This window comes from Stylophora pistillata, chromosome 13 (assembly GCF_964205215.1).
Source record: "Stylophora pistillata chromosome 13, jaStyPist1.2, whole genome shotgun sequence".
Lineage (NCBI taxonomy): Eukaryota > Metazoa > Cnidaria > Anthozoa > Scleractinia > Pocilloporidae > Stylophora > Stylophora pistillata.
The window spans coordinates 20,071,813-20,096,013 of NC_142531.1; the positions used below are offsets into that span (position 1 = coordinate 20,071,813).

At 39.7% G+C, this 24,201-nt stretch overlaps 1 protein-coding gene across 2 annotated transcripts; it reads left to right on the forward strand.

The window, feature by feature from the left end:
- Positions 1-423: 423 nt before the first annotated feature.
- LOC111338210 (uncharacterized) lies at positions 424-23,296 on the forward strand. 2 transcript variants are annotated; one of them, XM_088743926.1, is made up of 21 exons: positions 424-646; positions 1,123-1,159; positions 2,902-3,018; positions 4,347-8,861; positions 9,504-9,671; positions 10,219-10,401; positions 10,838-11,458; positions 12,651-12,884; positions 13,330-13,566; positions 15,258-15,491; positions 15,759-16,094; positions 16,567-16,740; positions 16,876-17,049; positions 17,499-17,672; positions 18,160-18,315; positions 18,828-18,989; positions 19,470-19,628; positions 21,165-21,317; positions 21,678-22,149; positions 22,755-22,844; positions 23,041-23,296. In XM_088743926.1, the coding sequence occupies exons 3-21, from the start codon at positions 2,931-2,933 to the stop codon at positions 23,075-23,077; spliced, it is 8,367 nt and encodes a 2,788-aa protein (XP_088600052.1). In that variant the 5' UTR covers positions 424-646; positions 1,123-1,159; positions 2,902-2,930; the 3' UTR covers positions 23,078-23,296. The 2 variants fall into 2 exon arrangements, with proteins under 2 accessions (XP_088600052.1, XP_088600053.1); XM_088743927.1 differs by lacking the exon at positions 1,123-1,159.
- The last annotated feature ends 905 nt before the right edge of the window (positions 23,297-24,201 follow it).

A 24,201-nucleotide genomic window follows, 5' to 3' on the forward strand; every position in this document is an offset into this window, starting at 1 on the left:
CGGTCAGCAGTCAACCTGTATTGAGCGGTGATTGCTTAATACAAGTTCCACTGTACTTTGGTCTGGCTATATGTTGTATGTTGATTTTTCTCAAGTTATTTAACAACTTTTGTCGGCAATGTTAATTCATCAGTTTTTAGTCTGATAAAAGACTTATCTTTTCACCTTGCATGTATATTGTAACAGAAGCGGTATTTGTGTCGAGTTAAGTTTACCTTCAATAACACGGTGTTATTCTAAGTCAGGATCGCTAGCTTGACAACTCAAGCGCTATCTACAAATCAACTTTGGAAAGTAAAGCTAGAAAGCCCTTATGATCGAGAAATGCAGGTAGCGATGACTCACTTCATTGAACCGCTTAATCATGAATGACTTTACAAGACGTCTGCCATTGATTCTTTGTTTTGATTGGCTGACTCGTTAGTGGTGTAATCCACAATACTTGAAAAGAAGAGCTTCCTTTAAATCATTAACGGTGGCTGTAAAAGTTATGACCTTGTTCCCCAAAAGAGATCGCGAAAACGTACGGAAACATTCACACGTCCTTTCCTTGAAAGTTAAAGATTGGAATGTTTTGACTATGAAGTTATTCAAGTGACCAATTCCACGATGTGTTGACGTCTTATTAACGAGCAACGAGTTTCAGGTAATTATTTGTCCATCAAAAGTTTAACAAACAAGACTTTGTCTTTATTTTGACATTTCTCTAGACCCTGATTTATGATGTAAATATAACTTGATTTTTGTTTTGAATTTTAAAGTGTAACTCCCTGATAGCTCGGCCAAAAAAAATTCAATCAAATTCGTCAATAGTGGTTTAAAAAAAGAGATAAAGGAATTAATGAATGAACAGACCAGGTCGTTGACTTAAGGACAGGTTAAAACATTGTGAAACCTGTTTCCCCATTCACGTATGTAAAAAGGTTGAAATTTTATTATTGTCTGGAGATTTTCCTTACATTCAGGGAAACAAGTAAGGTCAAAATATGTGAAAAGAGTCCAACAGCATGCGCGAGTAATGTTTGTGTCTCGGATGAAAAAAATTTGTTTGTTTGTTTGTTTGTTTGTTTGTTTGCAACATCACCGTGTAAATTTCACGTCGTCTGGTTTATGCATTCATAGAAGATGTAAACCAGCTGGAAGATCGTTGCAGTGGAAGGTTCGTAAGGTGTTTATTTATCACCGAAAAGCTATTTGTAATTTAAATCATGAATTAATGAGCTAAGTAAATAAGTAAGTTATATTGCCCTCACGCATTACTTCGTTGTATCAAATTCTTTAACATCAAAATATAAAAATGTAAATCAGTTCATTTTATACCGTAACTTTGTACAGAGAACGAATGAGTGTGAAAATAGCAAAGAAAAGCCCAGAGTATTCGAAGAGAACAACAGATTTCAATATTCTTGCTTTTGATTGTCAACATTCTAAAGGTCATGAAAGTTGCTGTGACTGCGGACTTTGCACTGTATCTTTGGACTGGCGTGAAATTGAATCACTTAATACTTTCTCACTCGTTTTCCTAAAAACATTATAAATAGTCTTTGTCAGAAATGGGACCTGTAAAAGTGTTGGGTCAAGTAAGCTTGGACACCTTTGTTTCTTTACTTCTGTCTTGTGTAACCTGGCGGGTGGTATTGACGTTGTATCATGGAAGTGTTTACTGAGGACTGTCGTTGATCCTCACAACGCTTTTCGGAGTGAAGTACTGAATGGAGGTACATATAAAATGTGTCCTTTTTTTGTTCAAAACTAAGATCCCTTTTTAATGGTCATTTGTAAGAGATGGAGTGAAATTTCGTCTACAAATTCTCAGATTCATCGTAGACCGATGGAAATGCAAAACCCGAAGGTCCCTTGCCACTTTTTGTCACCCATTAAAAATGGCACGATTCAAATACTTGCTTAACTCAGGCTCTTGGTCTAAAGCGATATATTTTCATGTATATAAAATATATGATAAAAATAGAAAGATACAAAACGAAGATCGTGATTCGCTGATAAGTCGCATAGCTTGGAGCGAATAATATTTGCAGGCTCACCGGTTTTTTTTAAAATCGATGTTGCAAAAAAGTTTAAAATTTCATTGTTTATGAAGTGCCTCTTTGATCCTTGAGAATAAACGGAAAGGACAAGGAAACTTGAAAGCTCTCTCTTCGCTGGTCGAAGCAAGCGTGGCCGTTTGATGCTTACTGACATGCGAAGAAACAAAGCCCCCCTGGAAGTAATTTAAAACTAGCTACTCGTTCCTCAAGAAGATCGTTAACATTTAAAAAATGGTAAAAATCACAGCGTACACTGTTGAGTTATGGATGCACGTGGGAGGTTGCTAAGCACGAAAGAAGCGTAAGAGTCGCGCGAGGCGATAGCACAGAGCGACTCTAGCTTCTTGAGTGCTTACCAAACCTCCCAAGTGCATCCATAACTCAATAGTGTACACTGTGGCGTTTACCATTTGTTTTATAACATAATATTGGTACATTGTAGCAAAAGAATTCCTTTTATTTAACAAATCTTACGTGACCAGAAAAAACAAGCGCGCGCGGAAAACTACTCTTTACATTTGCTCTCGTCAGCAGCGTACACCCATGGGAAAATGGTGGACACTAAATCGACCAATCAGAGCGCGCGCTTTACTTGGGTTATGTTATTATAAATCCGTTTTGGGTTTCCTGCCTCTAATTGCTGATCGATTCAGCGTTTGATTCTCCCAATCCACCTCCACTTGATCACTCAACCAAAGAGCCAAACTTATAGAGAAAGATTAGGCGAGGCTACGACTTTTCTGCAAAACCTCGGGAAGCGACAACTTGCAATAATTCTTCTAATAGAAAACGTCTACTTGAAATGATTTAACGGAGCATGTGAGTTGATATTATGGTAAACGTTGTTGATTTTCAGTTTGAAATGAAGTCTATAGATAAATAACAATGGACTGGAAGGATTTGCTGACCGTCGGTTTGATTTTGGCCTGCGCACAAGCTCCTTGTGTTTTGACGGTCAGCCGAGACCAAATGGGTAAGTTGGTCAGAATTAATTTTTTTTTTCAATCACTCATTCCTTTTTATATCTTTTTATATACAATTCATGGAAGATATGCGATCAACCTCGTATATGGGGAGTGGTCAACTAACGTATGTATGTATGTATGTATGTATGTATGTATGTATGTATGTATGTATGTGTGTGTGTAGGTAGGTATGTATGTATGTATGTGTGTATGTATGTATGTATGTATGTATGTATGTATGTATGTATGTATGTGTGTATATCGAGTCCACAAATATTAGCAAAATAATAAACAAGCGAAGTTAAGATTGATTTAAAAGTGGAAACGACTATTCCAATTAATGAAAATCATACTACAACAAACATATGAAACATATGTATGAACTGCGGTTATGAAACGTATATGTGCACGATCCTTCGCAGTAAAGCACTATTTGAGCAATAGTGAAGATCAGACCTGAAAAAAATTTCAGGCCTGTACGGGATTCGAACCACTGAGCTCTGCGATACTAGTGCAGCGCTCTACCAATTGAGCTAACAAGCCAACTGGGAGCAGGCCATCAAATTAATTCGATCGAATTAATTCATTAATTAATTTGATGGCCTGCTCCCAGTTGGCTTGTTAGCTCAATTGGTAGAGCGCTGCACTAGTATCGTAGAGCTCAGTGGTTCGAATCCCGTACAGGCCTGAAATTTTTTTCAGGTCTGATCTTCACTATTGCTCAAATAGTGCTTTACTGCGAAGGATCGTGCACATATACGAAAATCATACTGATTCTTGAATGTGATTGGTTATCAGTAGATAATTTTGAGCTTTCGTGGCGCAGTGTGTACGTCATGTTTGTAATTGAGCTGTAGGCGTCATTTCTTCCTTGTGGAGAAAAATTCTGCTGCTTTGTTTTTCTTTGTGAATTGGTTCAACCGATTGGTATGTTGTTTCTCAGTTGTATGATTACATAAGGATCATACTTAACTCTCTTCTATTATAGGCCAGTGATACTGATGCAGGCTACCTTTTCAAAATAAGGTACTTGTTTAGCCCACGGCAAATAAAGGTTTATTTCGAACCTTATATAGTCGGAAGGGTTTGTGCCTTTTACTGATGTCTTGCATTTTTCTTAGCGGTCTGCCTAAGGTAGCATAATATCGTATACGGTGTATACCAGTTGCGATTCTTAAGTGTATTTGATCGCTGTAATGATTTTCACGAACAACGATTTCTTGGTATAAGATAGGAAAATCGCTGTTTATCACAGCTGCCTACAAAAGTAATATCCTAATTTGCAAAGTTCCAAACCGAACTTCGATATTCGAACGTCATCATTTTGTTCTGTTAGGATTGACTCTAGGAGAGCCTTTGATTACCTTTGCTGGCGACAAGGAGACATACAAAAGTGATCAGAAGAAAAATCACGAGGAAACCATAGTGGCCACCAACGAAAATATTTCACATGAAACGTCCTTAACTGGAGAAGACAAAGATGTTAGTTTCAAAGACAAAATGAACAATGAATCTTCAAGTTTTGTTTCGAACTACGAACTTGATAAAAATAACGAGGGTGTGGCACTTAATGATGATGTCATATCACCCTCGAGACTCACAGAAAGACTTTACAGTCAGCTGGAAAGCAATGAAGCTAAATTGTCTGGATTTCACTTTGAGAAGGATCCCTTTGGAGGAGAAGTTCTCATCGGTCCTATGTCACAGGCGATTGCTGATAACGACGATGCATTCGTGCATCAGAATAACTCCCAGAATGCAGTTTCTGCCGAAAACGACAAAAAGACGACTTTAAAAGGATCAGAAACGCTAAAAGGCTCTCGTATAGAGGGCCACTTATTGAAAGATCCCCTTGCGAAAGTATCGTATGTATTAAACCATGATGGAGAAGATCTCAATCACACATTGCCAACTACTAATGACTCTACCATAGCTAGCGATGGCCTGGGAAACAACGAAGATAACGCTAATGTAGATCAAGGTGAGAACCGCTCAAGTAAAAATAATGTAGAGGAGGCAAACACAAATTCAAGCAGTATGGTCTCGAATACTGAAGTCTCTCATGGCCTTGGTGCGTTTTCAAAAGGTGATTCCATTGCATTGCAGAACTCAAATGTCATGAACCGTTTTCAGAATGAAACTGTCGATAACTCGAAGCCAAATACTGATCATGGCATGGGTCATGAGGTTTCCAATCAATCAGCTACATCAGCGCAATATGTTAACATCTCGTCACACTCTTTAAACATCCAGCTACCAGAACTTGTCAAAAGCGTTGTAGAGCGTTTGGGGAACCTAGGTACTCAATATGTTTCGCTTGAATTAGCAAAACATCCAGTGATGAAGGACATTTGGGCAAGTTCCATTGCACAAGCTCTTCTTAAAGAAAGCGATAAAATTTCTCAACTTGATTCTGGGAAGAAAGTAGGAATTATTTCGGACTCAAGTAGAATTTTTGAGTTATTAACTGACTTGTCTAAAGATAGCGCCCAGGAAGGTCAGAGGCCAAAAGAAAGTAACCGAACTGCGAGTAGTCCACTCACGATGGGCCAAATGAAAGAACTGGCTCAGAAAATAAAGGAGAAACTCAATGCTCATTCCCTGTCCGAGCCAACCATCGGAAATGCTGATAACTCTCTACTGTTACATAAATTGAAAAAAGCAACACATGCTGAGGGAGAAAGAAACCCAACACCAACTTCTGATACGACTGAATCACCTCAAGTAGGACAAGAACAGGAAAATAATCATACTCAAGGAGTTCATCTGGGACCATTAAAAAAACCTATAACACCAGCAGCTCCCAAACTTAACTTCAAAGTGGAAGAAAACAATAACTTTCATTTGATTTCCAAGACTGCTGGGAGAATTGCAGGTGGAGGAAACACTAAAGCTAGTGAACAGCAAGCTTATAACAGAAAACCAATTCTGACGCCCTTAATATCTGGGTTCATTTCCGACAAAGAAATCCCGGCGCAGTTTGGTGGAAGTAATATGGACGAACCATCGATTTCTAATGGGCCTATTGTGACACCCTCCTCCAATAAAGCGAATCATCCTATACAGCTACCTGGAGTACACGAAAATCCAACAACAGATTTGTCAAAGTTAACAAATGAAATTTATTCATCGGCAACTTCTGATCGGGCTATAGATGCACCTTTCCTCTACAACAACTTCACGAGTCTGGATCCTGATGAAGCCAAATATGTCCAACTGAATCTCATGAGCGATCCGGTCGCAAAAGAAAGCTTTACTGATGCCATTAGTCCATTTTCAAGCCAAGAGCAACTCCAGGACGAAGATGCCAGGGAGGCAAGTTTTCTTGAGCAGCAAATCAACGATGCCGGTCATTTAGTTCAGGAGATTTTCCCCAGTCTGAACTCAACTGTACCGAAGGAAAATAATGGTGAGTCTTTTGGCAATCCGTTAGCAAAAGCTAATGGTGAAGAGTTCTACAGAAGAAATAACCATTTCCTTAATGCTGAAAATAGAGTAAATGAGAAAACCATGGCTTCTGTTGTTGATGAGGACCAAAACATTTCGTCTTATCCAGCCTCTAATCAACTACAGAGCCAAGAAAATCAACAGAAATTCTACCCTGACGCAACTCAAAAGTCGTATTTGGCACCCTCTAGTCTCTATAAGGGACTTAGCCATCAAGATAGAACAAGGAGCCAAGCTGGTGTGGGTCAAATGTCATTAAGTCCGAAAACGGCTCCAGATATTTCTTCGGCAAATCTTGTTCCTTTCAGTAAACTTGCTGAGCTCCAAGGAGCATTCAGCTTGATCAAACCAAAACAATCCAGCTATCAATCCCAAAATATTGAAAATGGCCAAAATTTGGACATTGGAGGAGGTGGGGAGACAAGTTATGGATCTCAATTTGGAGTAAACCCATTTCAAGCGTTACTGGGGTGGCCACAAAAGAAACACATCATACATTTGAGCAAAAGAAAACACAGAAAGAATTCCAATCAGAAAGCAGACGCTAATGAATCATCTTCTACGGCCTCTTTGCTTAATTATTCACCGATACATACCAAAATATACAAAAACGCTGGTCTCAGGATAAAACCGACGAAATCTCGTAATCAACCGGGGACTCGAGATTCTGAGATAAGTCCCTCTTCTGTCATATTTGGACTGACGGCTAAAGAGATGAAGGAACTTGAGACACATTTAGCTCACACACCACATGCTGTAGGTGATGCCAGCGAGAATACCAGTGTACAAGAGGAATCACCTGCAACTAAAGGCTATTACAACACTGCGACAGATGAAGAGCAAGAAATTTCTGTCCAGAAATTATTGAAAGATCAGAAGTTGACAAGAAAAGAGACAAACCCCAGTCCGTTACACCGAAAAAAGGCACATACGATAAAACATGTCAAGCCTACTACCAAAAGGTTACGCAAAAAATTTGACAGTAACGTGATCAAGAAAAGAGATCTTGGGTCATGGGAATCATCCATGGACGTTCTCAACAGTGACTTAGATCAAATACGAGGTCTGAGCCCTAAAGCTCAAGAGGATATCTCTAAAGTCATTCTGAAGGACTACGATGGGCATCAGAGAAATATTAAAGGAATAGAGACATTTCCATTTGATGAGCACGATCTTAGTTATTCTTTTGAACGTTCATTGCAAGCTCCTGGAGGAAGAAACCATAAGAGGTTGGGAATTTTGAAACATTATAGGACGCACAGTCAATATCGACGACAATTGTACGGTGATGACGTGGTGGAACGCATCACTGCAGATGCAAAAAATGGTGTAAACGATTTTCACAAGGAAACTGACAAAAACACACCGCATTTAATAAGAGGGAATAAAATTCTTAACGGTGATGTGATTCCTCTCGATGATGTGAAAAACGAGTTCGTCCAAGGATTGTTACTTGAAACGCTCCGTAAAGAAAGCGAAGGAGATCTGAAGTATGCGAACGGTATTGCGAAACACGATATTGACCGAATGAAAAACATGTTTCAAGGTGCTGGAGATGAAATTGGCATGAAGAGAGATTCAAAGGGGACATTAAAACCAACCAAACAAGGGGATTTTAAGGTTAACAAAGTTGGAACATTCCTCCAGCCCAATAAAAGACAATCCAAGTCAAGAAAGCATGCAGCGAGAAGGGATGTTACTGACTGGGCGACTGAATTTAACGATGGCACTTTTCGAAGCCCTGACTTTGAAAGACAATTATCCCGCGCTCTGAAACAGGAAAGTGAACACGACTTGAACTATGTGGATACCTTGGAGAGCCTGGATAAGCCAGGGCTGAGGAAGGGGGTAGATTTTTCTGCTTCTCAAAGTAATCCGACGGGGGGAGATGCAAGAGACGCTTTTCGTGAGCAAGGTGTGAAAGAATCCAGTCACAGGGACTATCTACTGAACACCCAAAAGAAGTTGAAGGCGTTCCTACAAAATTCAAATCACAGTAGCGAGGGCTTGGCCCATCAGAAGCATGAGCTCGGTGGAAAGAGAGAATGGACAAATTCTGAAATTCAGGGGAGTGTTTTTCGTGATTTGACACCAGAAGGAAAAGTATTGAATACTGATTATAAAGATCTGGGTTCCTTTGGATCTGATGCTCAAGCACAACTCGTATCGGTGCTAAACATTGCAAACAACGGTGATCAGAGAGATTTAAAAGAGCTGGAAAAGATTGACAAAGTTGATGAAAAAGACGTAGAAAGTCTTTTTAAACCATCTGCTGAGGCTTTTAAGAGATCAATCCTTGCTAAGTCGGCTGGAAACAAAGAAGGGACCATCGAGACCATTGCGGACATTCCCGATCCTGAATCAAAAGAGAAAGAAAGAAATATTGTTGTAAGCGGCGATAAAGGTAAATTTGAGCAGAAGTAATCAGCAAACAGTCTTGACCATTAGCAAATAATTGTGCTTCTTGAAAGGATTCATATATGATATTTTTATTAGTAGTTGAATCCTTCCCACCTCAGCAACTATGAAAGAAGTACTTAAATTTCAATATGAATTTGGGGGCAACAAAACAAAGGCGTTTTTCTTTTTTCGATAGCAGGTTTAAGAACCTGTTACAGATTTTATGATAGATTCTGAACTTTCGATAAGCGAATTTTGTCAGCATTTCTGCATGAGTCCACCGCCTACGTTAATCATGTTAAAATACCAGAAATTTTACGAAGACCACGACCCATTTTGTCATAGTATACAGCGCTCAAAATCAGCCAAGAGCTGATCTTGAAAAACATCCGAAGCTCGCCTTAATCCTGAGTAATGTCAGTGACGATTTGTTTTTATTTGTTGGTTGATTGTACCTAGATGTGCAAGGCAGCCCTTTGTTTACCCAGAACCTCACATAATCTCATGCCTTCGGAAAGGTGCTCTGTTCTCAACCTCCCCTTAAGTTTTTTCCCCCTTGGCGAGAATAGATGCAAAATAGTAAAATTGTTCCTTTGACACTACAGGGGTACTTACTTTCTCTGCTTACTTATTTACTGTAATCCAGAGGACTCAGGGTGGAGTGCATGGTCTAAGTGTTCCAAGTCCTGTGGTGATGGAAGCATGAAGACGAGGTCTTTGTACTGTAACGGGAGTTCTCCTTTTGAATCTATTGCCAAATGTCCCGGATGGAACCACCAGACAGTGCCCTGTGATGTTCCACAAAACTGTCCAGGTTAGAAGCCAATATAGACGACTCAAAAGCTAAGTAAATTGTCTAGCTCGAAAAAACCATCAAGGTGGTTCGCAATAGTATGTGGAAATTTTGCTTCGATGGATCGGCACTCCACGTCGGTTAAAAAAAAACAAGAATGTTAAAAAAATATCCCAACATTTTCATCATTATAATCATTGACTTTATGTAACATATGTGATAATTTGTGGAAAACAGCGCTAACTCTTACGTATAAGAGGCAAGTAACCCTTTAGTGAGGAATTCCGCTCTCATTTTCAAACTTTTTACATTTTATATTTACCAAGGAGTCTTAAGTTAATCCTTCAATTTTTGGTCACTGTAAGGATTATAGCAGTTAGAGCTATATGTCAAAACAAGTTACTGGTTTAAAATTCGACCTTAAAACTTAAAAAATGACGAATGCTTGGAGAGGCATCATCGAAAGTTTCAGTTATAAATAGACAACAGCGAAAAAAACGTAAGATAAGGTCCATGGGTCGTACATGTTAATATACCAATTTCACAAGATAGATCTTCCTTGTTTTAGTAAATGGCGGATTCACACAGTGGACAGAATGGTCTGCGTGTTCAGAGACCTGCGGTTCGAGGGCTGTACGAATGCGCATGCGACTTTGCACCAATCCCCCGCCTGCTTTTGGAGGAAAAGACTGCAATGGCTGGAGATTCCAAGTTGAATATTGTAAAGCAAAAGACTGCCCTCAGAGACCTGGTAAGTTACACTAAGATACTAAAGTATACGGAACTCTCTCCCTTGATTACTCATACATCAGCATATCGATAAAAGCAATAGGTAGAAATGATTGGAGGTAAAACGAATTACGAAATTAAATCGTTATTTCTGGTTGCTGAGACGAAAGTCATTCTTTTTTTGTTATGCATAGATCTTGTTACTTTATTTTTTTTGCAGTAAAAGTCTTATTTTAAAAGAAAGGTTTGAACAACTGCTGTGATTCAAGATGACCCTTCGTAAAAGATGTTGCTTCTATCCTCTGATTGTTATGAACGAGCTTGATTTCAAAATAGTTTCTGGACAATTATTGTGAATCCGAGAAGCCATAGTCGTCAGTCGAACTTTTGACTTTTTACCATTTACTACGATTTAATGGTTTAGCGGTTGACTGTTTCATTTTTAATTCTCGCCTTAGGCAGCCCACACCGAAACGAGATGGAGACCTCGAAAAAAGGCAAGGAAATAATCTTTAGGACGTTATCTTCAACACCCGTGATAGAAGAAATGTCGAAGCGTCTTCCTAGTACAGACATCGAAAACGACAACAGTGCAAAAAGGATTGCGCGATACAGTGGATTGGCACATATTGATGAAGGATTAGCAAACATACCCTCCGTACAGTCACTTCTTCACGCGTCTCATCAACAAGGTAACTTAAGAGAAATTCCCAGCGCACCAAACGCGTTTGGCTTTCAACAAATGCCAAACATGAAACAGTTAACAAGTTCACTGCCAAATTTTCCTTCCTCGAAATTCATGTCCTCAATGCAGTTTCTGAGGCCTGGAGTAGGTTCGATGTCACAGCAACAACAAGAGACTTACGAAAACGGTGGTAAGGTCATTCACGTGCAAGGAAATAACGAAAACATCGGGTTCACGTCATGGAGCGGGTGGACTGTTTGCAGCGCCTCGTGTGGACGCGGTATTCGGACACGTTCACGTTCATGTATCGATATCTTGAACTTGATTGGTGTTGACAATTCGTGTGTGGGACCCAAAGTACAAACAAAGCATTGCCGTGTCCGAAAATGTCCTGGTAAGTATACCCATGAAGCTTGTAAACACCTGGTTAAGAAATTTCCAACGAGTTTCGTGCCCAATCCGGGATCACATAAGAAATGCCTCACAGTATGCTCTGTGGTTTATACAACTCGCTCCACCTTGATTCTTGACTATTCCCGGTTACCTGCGCGTGAGGCCGTCAACATTCATTTGCGCTGAGTTATCATTGGCTTCCTTTGACTTCTCTCTTGTTCAGATTGGCTACGGCCAGACTCGGGTCAGGCCAAATTTTTCCTCGTTGAATTGGGGAATCCTTGTTTACAATATTTGCCTCATTAGCATAAGCAATTCAGTTTCTGATGGAGCTAAAAATAAATCAGTTCTGAATATCGAAGGTCAAAGTACGATTAACTCGGCCAATGAATACGAGCTTGATGCATTGAATACTTTTTGTGCAACACGGGTTTAAAAACTCAAAATTTTACATAGAATGTATAAGCTCATTAGCGCTTTTGCCACCCAGAAATGTTGCAGTTTTTGATGGACTATTTCTCCTTGAATATTACACCCAAAGAGCTAAAAATTTCACCATGTACTAAGGTTTTCTAGCTCTTTAGCTGCCTGAAGTCAATTCGTATCTACCATGCTTCCTTCTTTACGCAAAGCCGTATGCAAATGAGCAAAAATGTAAACAATGACGTCAGCATGAATCTGCCTATAGAGCCCACCAAAATTTGTATTCCTCCCAACACGTTGCTTAAGTTGGTAGTAGCACTTAACTAGTATCTGAATTTCCTCTCCAAACAGTAATGCACAGTATTTCCCATTCGAGGCTTACCGAGGACAGCATTTACGGACTACTATTTTAACTTTTTTCAGATTTTAATTTTAAAATCGCTCAAATTACAATAATTACAAGTTTTGATTGAGAAAATCTTTGAAAAACAAAGAACATTGTTCTCAGATAATTGAAATCCGGGATTACGATAGGTTAGAGAGAAATTTGATAAGGAACGATGTCTGGAATGTTAATAGTGCTTACTGCCTATTATGCCGGGTGGCATATAGGGCAGCAACAATGTCAGGATTAAATTTTATAGGCAACCTTCACACGCAATGTTTACGCTTTCTGTTAGACAAACCGGAAACGTTTAAGAAATCAGCTAACCAGAAATTGAGGACAAGCTTTTAATTCATAGTTTATTTTTCCTCTCATTTACGTCAAGTGGACGGCCATTTCTCACCGTGGACTGACTGGTCGGAGTGTTCCAAGACTTGTGGATCTGACTCATATCGGAAACGTGAAAGGACATGCACTGACCCCCCTCCCAGGCACGGCGGGGAGGATTGTGTGGGCAAGACTGTGGAAAGACGCCACTGCTTGAAGCCGCCTTGTTCGCTCAAACAGGAAGCTTATAACGCAAGCAAAGTGTTTGTACAAAGTGTTAAGTTTCAAAATGGTGAGATAATGTTCAGTTAGCGGAGTGGGCCAGTTTTTGTAATAGAGGTGTGGCAAACTAGTCTTTCTAACATTTTGGTTCATGAAAGTTTGTTTTATCATTAGTATTGAGTTTAATTTTCTACCTCCAAAAGGCCCAATGCCCCAAATAAAAATTCGACCTGAAAGGAGTGGACGAGAAAAGCAACTTTGCATATTTCCACAGCTAAATAAATTCATTACTTTATTGATATCAATTGATAGATCGATCAGTGTGGCTTGTCAATTTCGAAATACGGTTAGCTAGAGTTTGGAAGTCTGCTTCGGTCTGTGGCTCAACAAGGACAACTTAAAAGACATCGGAAAAAAACAAAGATAAAGAAAAAGGAAACGGAAAACTATTGAGTGAATATTTTCCAGTTTAAAAAAATATGCATAATATTACCATTTCTCATCTGGTTTTTTAGCTTCTTCAAATTCTACTGATGGTTTCACTGAGTGGGGACCGTGGTCTCAATGTTCAAAGACCTGCGGTTCTAATTTATTGCGCGTGCGTAAGCGCTCGTGTTTCAAACAGAGTCATGAAAGCTGCACTGGTTCTACTTCGGAGGTGAAGCCCTGTTTACTGCCGCCATGTCCAGGAGACACCATTCCTGGATTTAATAGAACTAAAGCTGGGCTCCCCGTGACTGTTTCACATAACAGTGAGTTTATTTCGTGTTCTTTGACTTGACCTAAAACTTGAGAACTAAAACTTTGATCACCTGAGAAAATCAATACTTCGACGGTTGCAACTTTGCTTTTGGGTCATTTCATCATTCCCAAACTTTAATGCAAGTTTTTCTAGGTTTTTTTAATCTTAGGACTTTGTAGCCAACATTTCACCGATTTATTTTGAAGCGCATCTTTTAAGATGTTCAAAAACGAAATATTTACAAGGTTGTCTTTGTTATTCAAATTGTTCACAACTAAAACAAAAAATGTGTTAATTTTTTCAACCAGATCTGAATGGCAAATTTGCAACGCACCTTGTCTACGTTTTAATTGCGCCTGAATAGTGTTCCTTTTTTTTTTTACCTCATTCCATATAACTATTTCAAAGACGTTTTTTTTTTTAAATGATGGTACTTTCCAGACATATTTGCTATGCGTTTTTTTGGTGCTTGTATTCTGATGGGTATGGAACAGGCTTCCAATATGCTTATAATTGAAATATATCAACAAAGTTGAAATGGTAAATTGGCCACCGTTACGATTATAAAAGCTGACGTTTCGAGCTTTTATAATCGTAATACACACAACCCACAATTCCTCTATTCGCTCCGACGAAGGGCTAACGCTCGAAACGTCAACTTTTATAATCGTAACGGTGGCCAATTTACCATTTCAACTCTGTTGATATATTCAAATTATTCGTTACCCCCACCGACGCAACCCAAACAGTTTCTTTAGAAACTATCATCCTTTTTCGATTATGCTTAGGTTTCCATATCCCTGTCGACCACTCCCTCCTCCCCCCGAAAAAAGAAAAAGGAAAAGAAAAGAGGAAAAACTTTTAGGATGATTACAGCGATTTTTGCAGTACGGTTTGGGATATCCATTTGACCGCCGCAGTCACAATTGTCGTTGGATATATGGTTATGAATTGTATTAGTCATCCAGTTGAGAATATGATAAAAAGAAAATGATTCAAATACTGGAAAATTATAGACGAACGATCGACGTTTCGGCCATATCACACGACCTTCATCAGGAAACTGCCGAGTCAGCCTAGGTCACGCAAGTTTCACGTGATAGCTGACTCGACACGGTCCCACGTGTGCGATAGTACAAACCGCAACCCCCCTTTCTTATTAAGAGAAGGGTCCTCTACCCTCTCCCAAAAAGGCCCAGTACCATCGAGGCACAAAATTCGGCTGTCTATAATCATTTACGAAGCTCGGGACACTCCTTTGGACTAAGCGATGTTAAGATCTTGGACAAGGAAGAAGACTGGGTCAGATGTGGCATCAAAGAAGCTGTTTGGGAGAGGGTAGAGGACCCATCTCTTAATAAGAAAGGGGGGTTGCGGTTTGTACTATCGCACAAGTGGGACCGTGCGTTACGGGACGTGCCGAGTCATTTATCACGTGACACTTGCGTGACCTAGGCTAACTCAATAGTTTCCTGATGAAGGCCGTGTGATATGGCCGAAACGTCGATCGTTCGTCTATAATTTTCCAGTATTTGAATTATTTTCTTTTTGTCGTTGGATATCGTTTCTAAATGATCACTAGGATTACCGGTCTCCTTTTCCGGGGATCCCGGTGCACTATTTGCAAGCAAGCCTTGAAATTTGAAATACGAAGTAAGGAATACCGTAATTAAAGGATATCGTTTATTATTTTCGAGACAGTCTCTGTGAGAAATGAGTTTGATTGGAGTCCCTGGTCCGTCTGTACAAAAACCTGCGGTTTTGGCTCCTACCGCACGCGCGAGAGAACTTGTTCTTTTTCCATGCCAGAAGACGTCAAAAAGTCATGCATTGGGTCAGAGATTCAGAAGGTCCCTTGCAAGGTACCCGCGTGCCCGAAAATGAAAACAGCAATTCCCAATGCTATCCTTGGACAAAAAAGTTCTGTTAACAAAAGTAAGTAACAACTTAATGATTTTAGACCTTTTTTTTAGAAGGACAGGTGTCGGTCTAGTGGTGGCGCAGACGCTTATTTTTTGGCGTTCTGCTTTGCTAGTTTTTTCCTGTAAGAATTTAGGTATATCCGAGGAATCCACGAAAATTTCGTGGACTTTAATGACATACGTAATGATATAAGGATGTAAAGGGCAGAAGAAATTCTTCCTTTTAAGCCCCTTTTCTACTCCTCCTCAACCCTGACACTGTATTTTGATTATCGTACAGCTCTTACTCCACTTCATAAAACTTCAAGTGCGCATGTCCCAGCAGTTCAACAATCCACTCCAACCCAGTCTCAAAACACTACCTCTAGGCCCCCGGTCATGTCACCTGATTTACAAGCGATGGCAGCTTTGGCAGCTGTGAACAAGCCATCCATTTTACCGGGAGTTAACGTTTCAGAATCAAATTACACAGAGTGGTCACCTTGGTCTAAATGCTCCCCCAGCTGTGGTCTAAGAGCCGTGATGGTTCGACGACGTACCTGCAAGCTGATCGGTGGAAAGAGCTGTCAAGGTCCTTTTACTCAGAGAAAGCCTTGTCAGTTTACGAAATGCACAGGTATACAATATACTATAACTTTCCAAATAAAATAAACCTAGATAGAATACAGGAAAGCCGTTGCCTTGGATAGTATTACGCCTTACCCTCCCAGTAAATAATACGATTTTATTCCCTCCCTTTCAACTGAGCCTTCCCCTCCGTTAAGCTCCCTTCCCCACTCCCTCCGTCGAACTTTAGTTAAAGAGTTTTGAAGACGTTGTCATGATCGTAAGGGGTAGGAAAGTCAGCTGAAACCTATTTAAAATGAAGTCTGAAAGCGCGTAGTGTAAATTGTGTCGGCCCCTGTGATTTTCTGTGGCATAATATGACATTATCATGCAGCTCTCCTTCATGGTATACCGATGAGTTTATTAGTCTCGTGCCTCCACCTCCTCCCTAGCGCTTTATCGAATAATTGGGGACTCGACGCGTTTTGCAATCGAAGAAAGTTTCTGCTCATGTAAACTAACAATGGTGAATTGATTTTCAGTTGATGGTGGTTTTTCCCCTTGGTCTCGATGGTCGTACTGTACCGCGACCTGTGGTACCAGTGCAGTTAGCCGTCGGGAGCGCATATGCAACAATCCTAAACCAGGAGCAGGTGGACGGGACTGTTTGGGTGAATGGTCACAGGTTAAGAGCTGTGGAAGGAAACCATGTTCTGGTGAGAAAATCAATGTGAATTTTTAATCTGGAAAAAAGGACGTACACGTGACTTATTCCTTAAATATGCACTTAGTTCCTATCGATCTAGCTCTTTCTTCTGGTCTTTTCTCTCTGTTACTTCCTATCGCTTCAGTGAATGGAGGTCTTACTGGTTGGACAGCATGGTCTGCTTGTACTAAGACTTGTGATACAAACACTGTTAGTGTCCGGGAGCGATACTGCACTAACCCTCCCCCACAGGGTAGAGGTAAAGACTGTGCTGGTCAGAGAATGCAAGCCAGAGCATGTGCCTCTTCAAAGTGTCCAGGTAAAAGCCTTACTGAAAATAGCAAAATCAAGAGGTAGTCGCTTGTCGTGACTGACGGTCCTAAATGGTACCTATGTCTAACGGTCTTGAACGTACCTTGCCCTGAAGTAATTTTTGTCAGGGTAAACGAAAATCGATGATAAATGTTTTTGTGTTTAGTTTCTTGAGAGCATCTTATGCCGAGCGTTTTTAATTGCTTTTTATCTCCCGGCAGTTGATCGTTGCGCGCTTCTTGGAATGATCTGCAAGTTATCTGTATTGCATATAGACACGAGTACGCGAAAGAAACAGAAAACCAGTAACAAAAAGAAAATGTGTCGGGCAGTGAAAAGAACGAGTAGACAAATAAACAAGCAAACAAAAAAAGAAGCAAGATTGATCGAAGACAAAACAAACGTAACAAGCATGCAAAAGAGCAAGTTTGGTCTAAGACCGTTTTATTTCTACAGTTGACGGAAATGTATCTGCATGGTCTGTATGGTCTCAGTGCCACGGCCGGCGCTGTGGAAGAGAATTAAGAAAGAGAACGCGCACGTGTTCAAACCCACCACCTGCTAATGGCGGGAAATTCTGCGTTAAGCCACTGGTACAAACTAGAAGATGTCAAACAAAGCACTGTAAATGTAAGTTGCTGCTCTAATAAAGAACTTTTTTTAAAATTCCTAGAAGTGAAACCGAGGTAATCACAACGTGATGTCACGGTTGTCACTGAGAGCCAACGGAACTTAAGTAAAATTAACACGTAGCTGACAGAAACGTGGCAAGAAAGGCGGCTGACCAAGTCGGGATTGATTTCAGCTGTACAATTAATTGGTTGAAAGGGTATCGCAACGTTTTTAGACCACTCATGATAGAGTGTAGTGAAGCAAACATGGAGTAGTTATGGAATACTTTAAGACTCAGTTGAAGTTTGCTATACCAAGGGCAACCCCTTATTATTTAATCGCCAACTGCTTCTCTCTGCGTTCTTCTCTTTTGTGTGTTAACTTAACGCGCTCACACGGAAGCCTGAGCGCAGTTTTACAAATCTTCAAATGCCTAGGATACAACCACAAACAATATCACTTAAGATGCAAATAGCGAGCAAGAGCTTGTTTCTTTCTCTGCCAGCTACTCTTGGATTTAGTCAATGGTCTTCGTTCGGGAGATGCTCCCGTTCATGCGAAGGTGGGATAAAGAAGAGGAGAAGAAGATGCAAAATACCTTCTAAAGGTTGCCATGGTCTCAGGATACAGAGAAAACACTGTAACATTCATAGATGTCCAAGTAAGTCAGTCATTCGGAGAGTCAGCTTCAACTTTAACTCGACTCATGTGGTGTTTTTGTTAATGATTTTTCTAATGACGGTTAGTTGGCCGAGACTAGATTTATTTACTTCAATCCCATCATGAAGCGAGGCTCCCAAATTCGAAGCGCATATGCTAATTGCTCTGGTATTGTTTTCAAGGAACGTTTTTGTTTCCTTTGGCGTCTGAATCATTACAGGAAAAAGTTTAAGAATTATCAACTTGGACATCAAATGTTTGAGTATAGTACAGTCTCTGAACAATAGAATTGTATGGTAGGCAGTATTAAGGAGAATAACTAATGAGCTCTTGGGATTAAAATGCTTTACTGCGTAATTTGAGCTCTCCAATGGGAAACATCTCGGATCGGCACAGGAAAAATCGAACGGGTGTTGCATCCGCCAAAGTTACGCGGTAGAAAAGGGGAGTTAAAAGCCAAACAGAATCGAAATTTGCAGATTTTTGATTTTGATTTCTAATTTAATTCTATAGATTCAAATTACCTGGTTCGAGCTGATCCTCTTGAGCTGTGCGGTTACCATCCGTGTAAGGTTTCCAAATGTGTAACAGAACCTACGGCAATGTGCGTCAGTAACTTCAATTGTAAACCGATCTTCTTCGATAGGGATGGTCAAATAATCAACTCTTGTAAAGGTAAAGGGCCTAAAAGGGAAAAAATGTACCCTTTTTTAAATTCATTAATCAATTAAGAGCCGTTTTAAAAGAGAGGTAAAGTTCATGCATAGCAAAACTTTATTTTGCCTTCACTGTTCAACCGGACACAAAGAGTTGATATCTGGGTGGGTTGGCCAGCCATGCCAACGTAGACGAACAGCTACGCCCGGTGAAGGCTGACCGTAGAATGCCTTGCTCTGCTAACGACCTCTGCTTACGAACCACGATACCATAACTCTCTGTGTTCCTCGCAGCCACCCCCCAGTTCTCCGATACGTGCCGGCAAAATATCAATTTATGCTAATTAGGATTACCACAAATTACATTTCTTCACGCGTTTCTTTTGAATATGGCTCTCTTCTTAATGACGGATTGATTTACAGCGCTGGTTTCTAGTCTATCTCACCCTTAAGTCACTTTTGCAAGTCTAATGACTCCGTACGTTTTTCTGCCATACAGGAGACGCTGTAGTCCTATCAGTTCCTCCAGAACGAGTTTGTCGATTTAATCCGTGTGAAAAGTCTGCTTGTTACACCACCCAAGCTGAGCGCTGTGCTGTGTCTTACGGATGCAAACCCATCTTTTTCGGAGTCAATGGCCAGCGACTTAACTGCAGAGGTAAGTTTGGATTATCTCTAGGTTAGTCCTAATTTTAATGGATTCTATCGGGCTGTTTCACTCGAAAGAGAAAAAAAAAATATGTATGATTATAACAAACTGGTTCAAGACTTCAGAGGTAGTTCATCGTTTTATTACGACAGCTCTGTTTCGTATGGTCGAAAATGACCACACTCATCAGGTAATTTCAACGATTGACCGTTAACTTACAATGACTGGCTATAAAAGCTGGAATACGGTTGCTAGGAGATATAAAAACGACGCTACTTTTCCATATAAGTCATGTGACTAGTATGTATAATTTCGGAGATTGTTACTATTCAGAGATTGAATAGGAATTTTTTTTTATTTTTCAACACATTTTGAAGTGTGTCCATCTATACCAGTAGTAGTGGTAAAAACAGACTCCTTACTGAAGGAACTCATTCAGTCATTAAAACTGTCGTATCTAACCATAACAAATCTGAGATCCGGAAACTTGCACGCACTAATGATCGAGCTAGGAAAAGCTGCAACTGTGGGAAACCTGACATATGCCCCATGCATGGAAGCTGTAACATGGAAAGCATAATTTACCAGGCAGAGGTCACCACAGAAACCGAAAAGGAAACGTACATCGGTTTCTGTGATATCGCTTTTAAAATGCGTTACAGGAACCACTTATGTTCATTCCGAAACGAACGTTACAGGCATGCTACTGAACTTAGTAAATATATATGGAGTCTTAAAGATTAGGACACTAAGTTTGATATTAAGTGGCGCAAGGTGAAACAGGCTAGTTCGTATTCCAATGTAGCTAAGAGATGCAGTTTGTGTTTGTGGGAAAAGTATTTTATCATTTGTAAACCGCAAATGGCAAGTTTAAACAAAAGAAATGAGCTGACATCATGTTGCAGACATGTCAGGAAATTCCTGTTAAAGAACGTAACGTTACGATAGCGCGTGCAGTATATTGCGCGCGCATGTACACATTGTTCTGTCTTTTAAATTTCGGTGGATTGTAACCGTTATTTCTGGCAGTTGCCTGACGATTGCTTCGCAAGAGGCATGAAACTCAGAGTTGCAGTAAAAGTTCAAGTAACGTAAATCTTGAAGTATAATTATATACATACATATATCTCTTCAGCTTAAAGATTCTGCATACGAGAAAAGTGGTGGAAATAAATATTAGTCGTTAATTGGATCTCACGACTGATCAATATAGGTATTCTTAAAGATATTTTAGTCGCCGATTTATCGACAAAGACACATAAAGTATAGTTTTTATTTATTTTTTTTTCAAAACTTTTCAACTTGAATACCATGTATTTTATCAAGTATAGATAGCACATTTGTTGAAACTTGGTGTCAATGAGAATAGGAATATTTTTTTATTTTTCAACACATTTTGAAGTGTGTCCATCTATACCAGTAGTAGTGGTAAAAACAGACTCCTTACTAAAGGAACTCTTTTAGTCATTAATTCACTCGCCCATCCATCTCTTCATTCATACATCAGTTTTTTTTTCACCCTTTCGCCATTCATTCATTCATCAGGCATACTGACGGTGTCAGCAATGGATGCATGCGGCTTTAATCCTTGCTTTGAAAAAGCATGCAAAGTTGATCTCACAGCTCGCTGTGTGACTGACGCACATTGTAAACCGACCTTCATTTCCAGGACTGAACGAATACTGGACGAATGCGTAGGTAAACAGATAATTTAAATGATTCATCTCCCGTTGGATGGCTAACCCTAAAAGAAATGCCTTTTACACACAGTTGTAGCATTATCAGAGGAGATGATGGGGAAAGCCAACATAATAGAGACATTTTCAATAGAACGTCGAGAGAAGTTCAAGACTTTCCTGGTTCTGCCTCTCTACGCTTTGCAATCGGTGTAAAAAACTTACGTAATATCTGTTAAACAAATAACTACAAAAGCTAAAGCCACCGATCACGTCCGGGACACTTCTATTTTTTCACGTTTTCTCACCGGTTGCTTGTTATGTCCTCATTTCTGACCGGCCGTTACGTTCACTTCTTTCAATTTTTTTCTTTCCTCTCAAGAGGACCAAGACGAGAATGATGACGGAAGCGACGAGGAACGCGATGGGACAGATACTAACGAGGAAACTGGAGACAAAGATCCCGACGTTGTAGATGTCTCGAATACCGACGACGATAATGATGATGATAGCAATGAAAATAATGACGACGATGATTATGACGATGACGACAATAAGAGCTACAAACACGTCCACGAGAGACGTAAATCACACAAGAAAATTTATGTCGAGGATGACGACGAAGAAGACGATGCTGTCAAGAAGACAAAGACAGTTGATAATGATGACAATGAGGATGCTGCTAACTCTAGAAAAAAGACTGAAACTCCTGTGGTTCAATTAAATGACGAGTCGTTACATCATGGTTTGGTCAGCGGTATGGGTTCTGAAATATCCTTTGTCTCAAAGCATGGACCGGCTAAGTTCTTCTGGCTAAAGGGAGATGGCAAGGGTTCGAAAAATAATACTGAAATGTAAGAACAAGGAGTAATTGTGGTTTTACTCGCGTTATTCACGCAACCAGTCATATGCAAAACGAAAACCGAAGTCATTTATTCACTTGCGTTTTGTCCACTTCGGGCAGTTTGCCCGTTTATACTTTGAGTTCTTATTGGCTCCTTTGGAAATTTTCCTTGCTCCTGATTGGGCGTTGTGATTACGCTGGTTTGAGTACTACAGCACGCAATGATAATGCACTCTTTACTGATTAACTATTATCAAGAAGTGTTGAAAAGACTTTGATTACAAAAACTGCGCTGAAGGTGTTCAAGAACTTGTAATAACGAAGACGATTACGTAATAACTTTTGTTGTTGTTGCAGGCGTATGTGACCTGGTGACACTCCTTGTCGAATAATCTCTCCCACAATTAGAGGTCATTTAGTTATATAGTTCACTGGTAGAGCGTTTTCGAAAAGCCGTTCCGAAGGATCTCGAGATTAGTTTATGCCGTCCCGAACGATCTCGATCTTAGTTAAGTTTATGTTTTTTAGTGTATCGTCCGACCAATTAGCATTGGCACACCGCAAAACTGCGAAATAACTTTGAATTTATCTCGACCATTGGTCGTTATTTTTCAGGCTCGTCATAGAAGCAGCGGGTAGCAAGAAATCTTCAGTATCATTTCCTCAAAGGTCTCAAAGATTAAAATCAGAGAGCAAGTCTAGAAGGTAATTTCAATTAAAGGTTACATTCTTTAACGATACTAAAGACTGGTTATTCTGTTTCGACGTTCGAAATTTACCAAGTATAAATTCAAACTATATTTGTTTGTTGATTTTAAATTAATGTTAAAAGTTTGGTGATTTTATTTTAGTTTGGTTTATGGAAACTTGTTACTTAAAAGCCTTTTTTTTTGTGTAACAGGTACAACAGGAAAGAGTCACGCGAGCAAATCGCCTGAAGGAGAATACGTCCAAATTTGAATCTCAGACGCATTCCAATCTTAAACTATCATTTCACACAGAAATTCTCTCTTGACCGATGAAGTTATGACTTATTTTCTTTCTTGAACTATGAAATGTTTTAAAAGCCTTGTAGGCTGAACAACTTTTAAGACAGCTGTACTGTCAACGTAACTTCTTTGCAACTTTTGAATAAAAGGTTAGTTTTTGTTTTGTTATGTATTTTTATTTTTAATTGAGGTTTGAAGGTAGATGACTGGAACATAATCGTAAACAATCAGACAGTTCTTTTAGGGCTGATAAATTCTCCTGCATATATTGAAAGAATAAAATTCTGTCAATGAGCAAAATTGACCATTTTGAACAAAGCTTAGGCATTGCCTTATTTACGAATTCCTATTGTTCCAACATTCATATATATGCTTATATCTCGACAGAAATAGAGGATTTTTAGGACACTTAATAACTTGTTACAAAAAAGCGTGATTCACTGCCTATTGCATGTAATTTTGAGCAAATTGGACCACTTGACCCTGGATTAGATCGAGGTCTCCAAAAGCTAATTTCTATCGCTTCAGTATTCATAAGCTTATATCTCGGTCAGAGAGAGAATTTTCGGCACAATATATGGTGCGTTAGAAAGAGCGCGATTAGCTAGGTATTGTGTGTAAGTGTCAAAGTTACAGCTTGTTCGTGGGCCGAGAAAATCTCATCTGAAAATTTAGACAAAAGAAATTTGTTAATGAGCAAATTGAACCTCTAGGACTGGGGTTTGCTCGACGTCTCCAAAAGCTCATAAACAAATTTCCATTGTTTTAATATTCATGGGCTTATATCTCAGTCATAGAGAGGATTTTCGGCACAAAGTATAATGCGTTAGAAAGAGCGTGATTAGCTGTGTATCGTGTCTAAGTGTCAAAGTTATAACATGTTCGTGGGCCGAGAAAATCTCCTCTGAATACTCAAACAAAAGAAGTTTGTTAATGAGAGAGATTGAACCTCTAGGACTAAGATTTGCTCGAGGTTCCCAAAAGCTCATTAACAAATTTCAATTGTCTCAATATTCATGGCTTATATCTCAGCTATAGAGAGGACTTTCGGCACCCTGACAAGGTGCTTTGGA

What these genes read in the sequence shown, in the direction of transcription:
- LOC111338210 (XM_088743926.1), top strand. Translation starts at nt 2,931, where the DNA reads ATGGACTGGAAGGATTTGCTGACCGTCGGTTTGATTTTGGCCTGCGCA. An exon ending in AAGTGTTAAGTTTCAAAATG is followed by an intron (nt 12,885 to 13,329) that starts GTGAGATAATGT and finishes CTGGTTTTTTAG; the next exon opens with CTTCTTCAAATTCTACTGAT. An exon ending in AATAATCAACTCTTGTAAAG is followed by an intron (nt 18,990 to 19,469) that starts GTAAAGGGCCTA and finishes TCTGCCATACAG; the next exon opens with GAGACGCTGTAGTCCTATCA.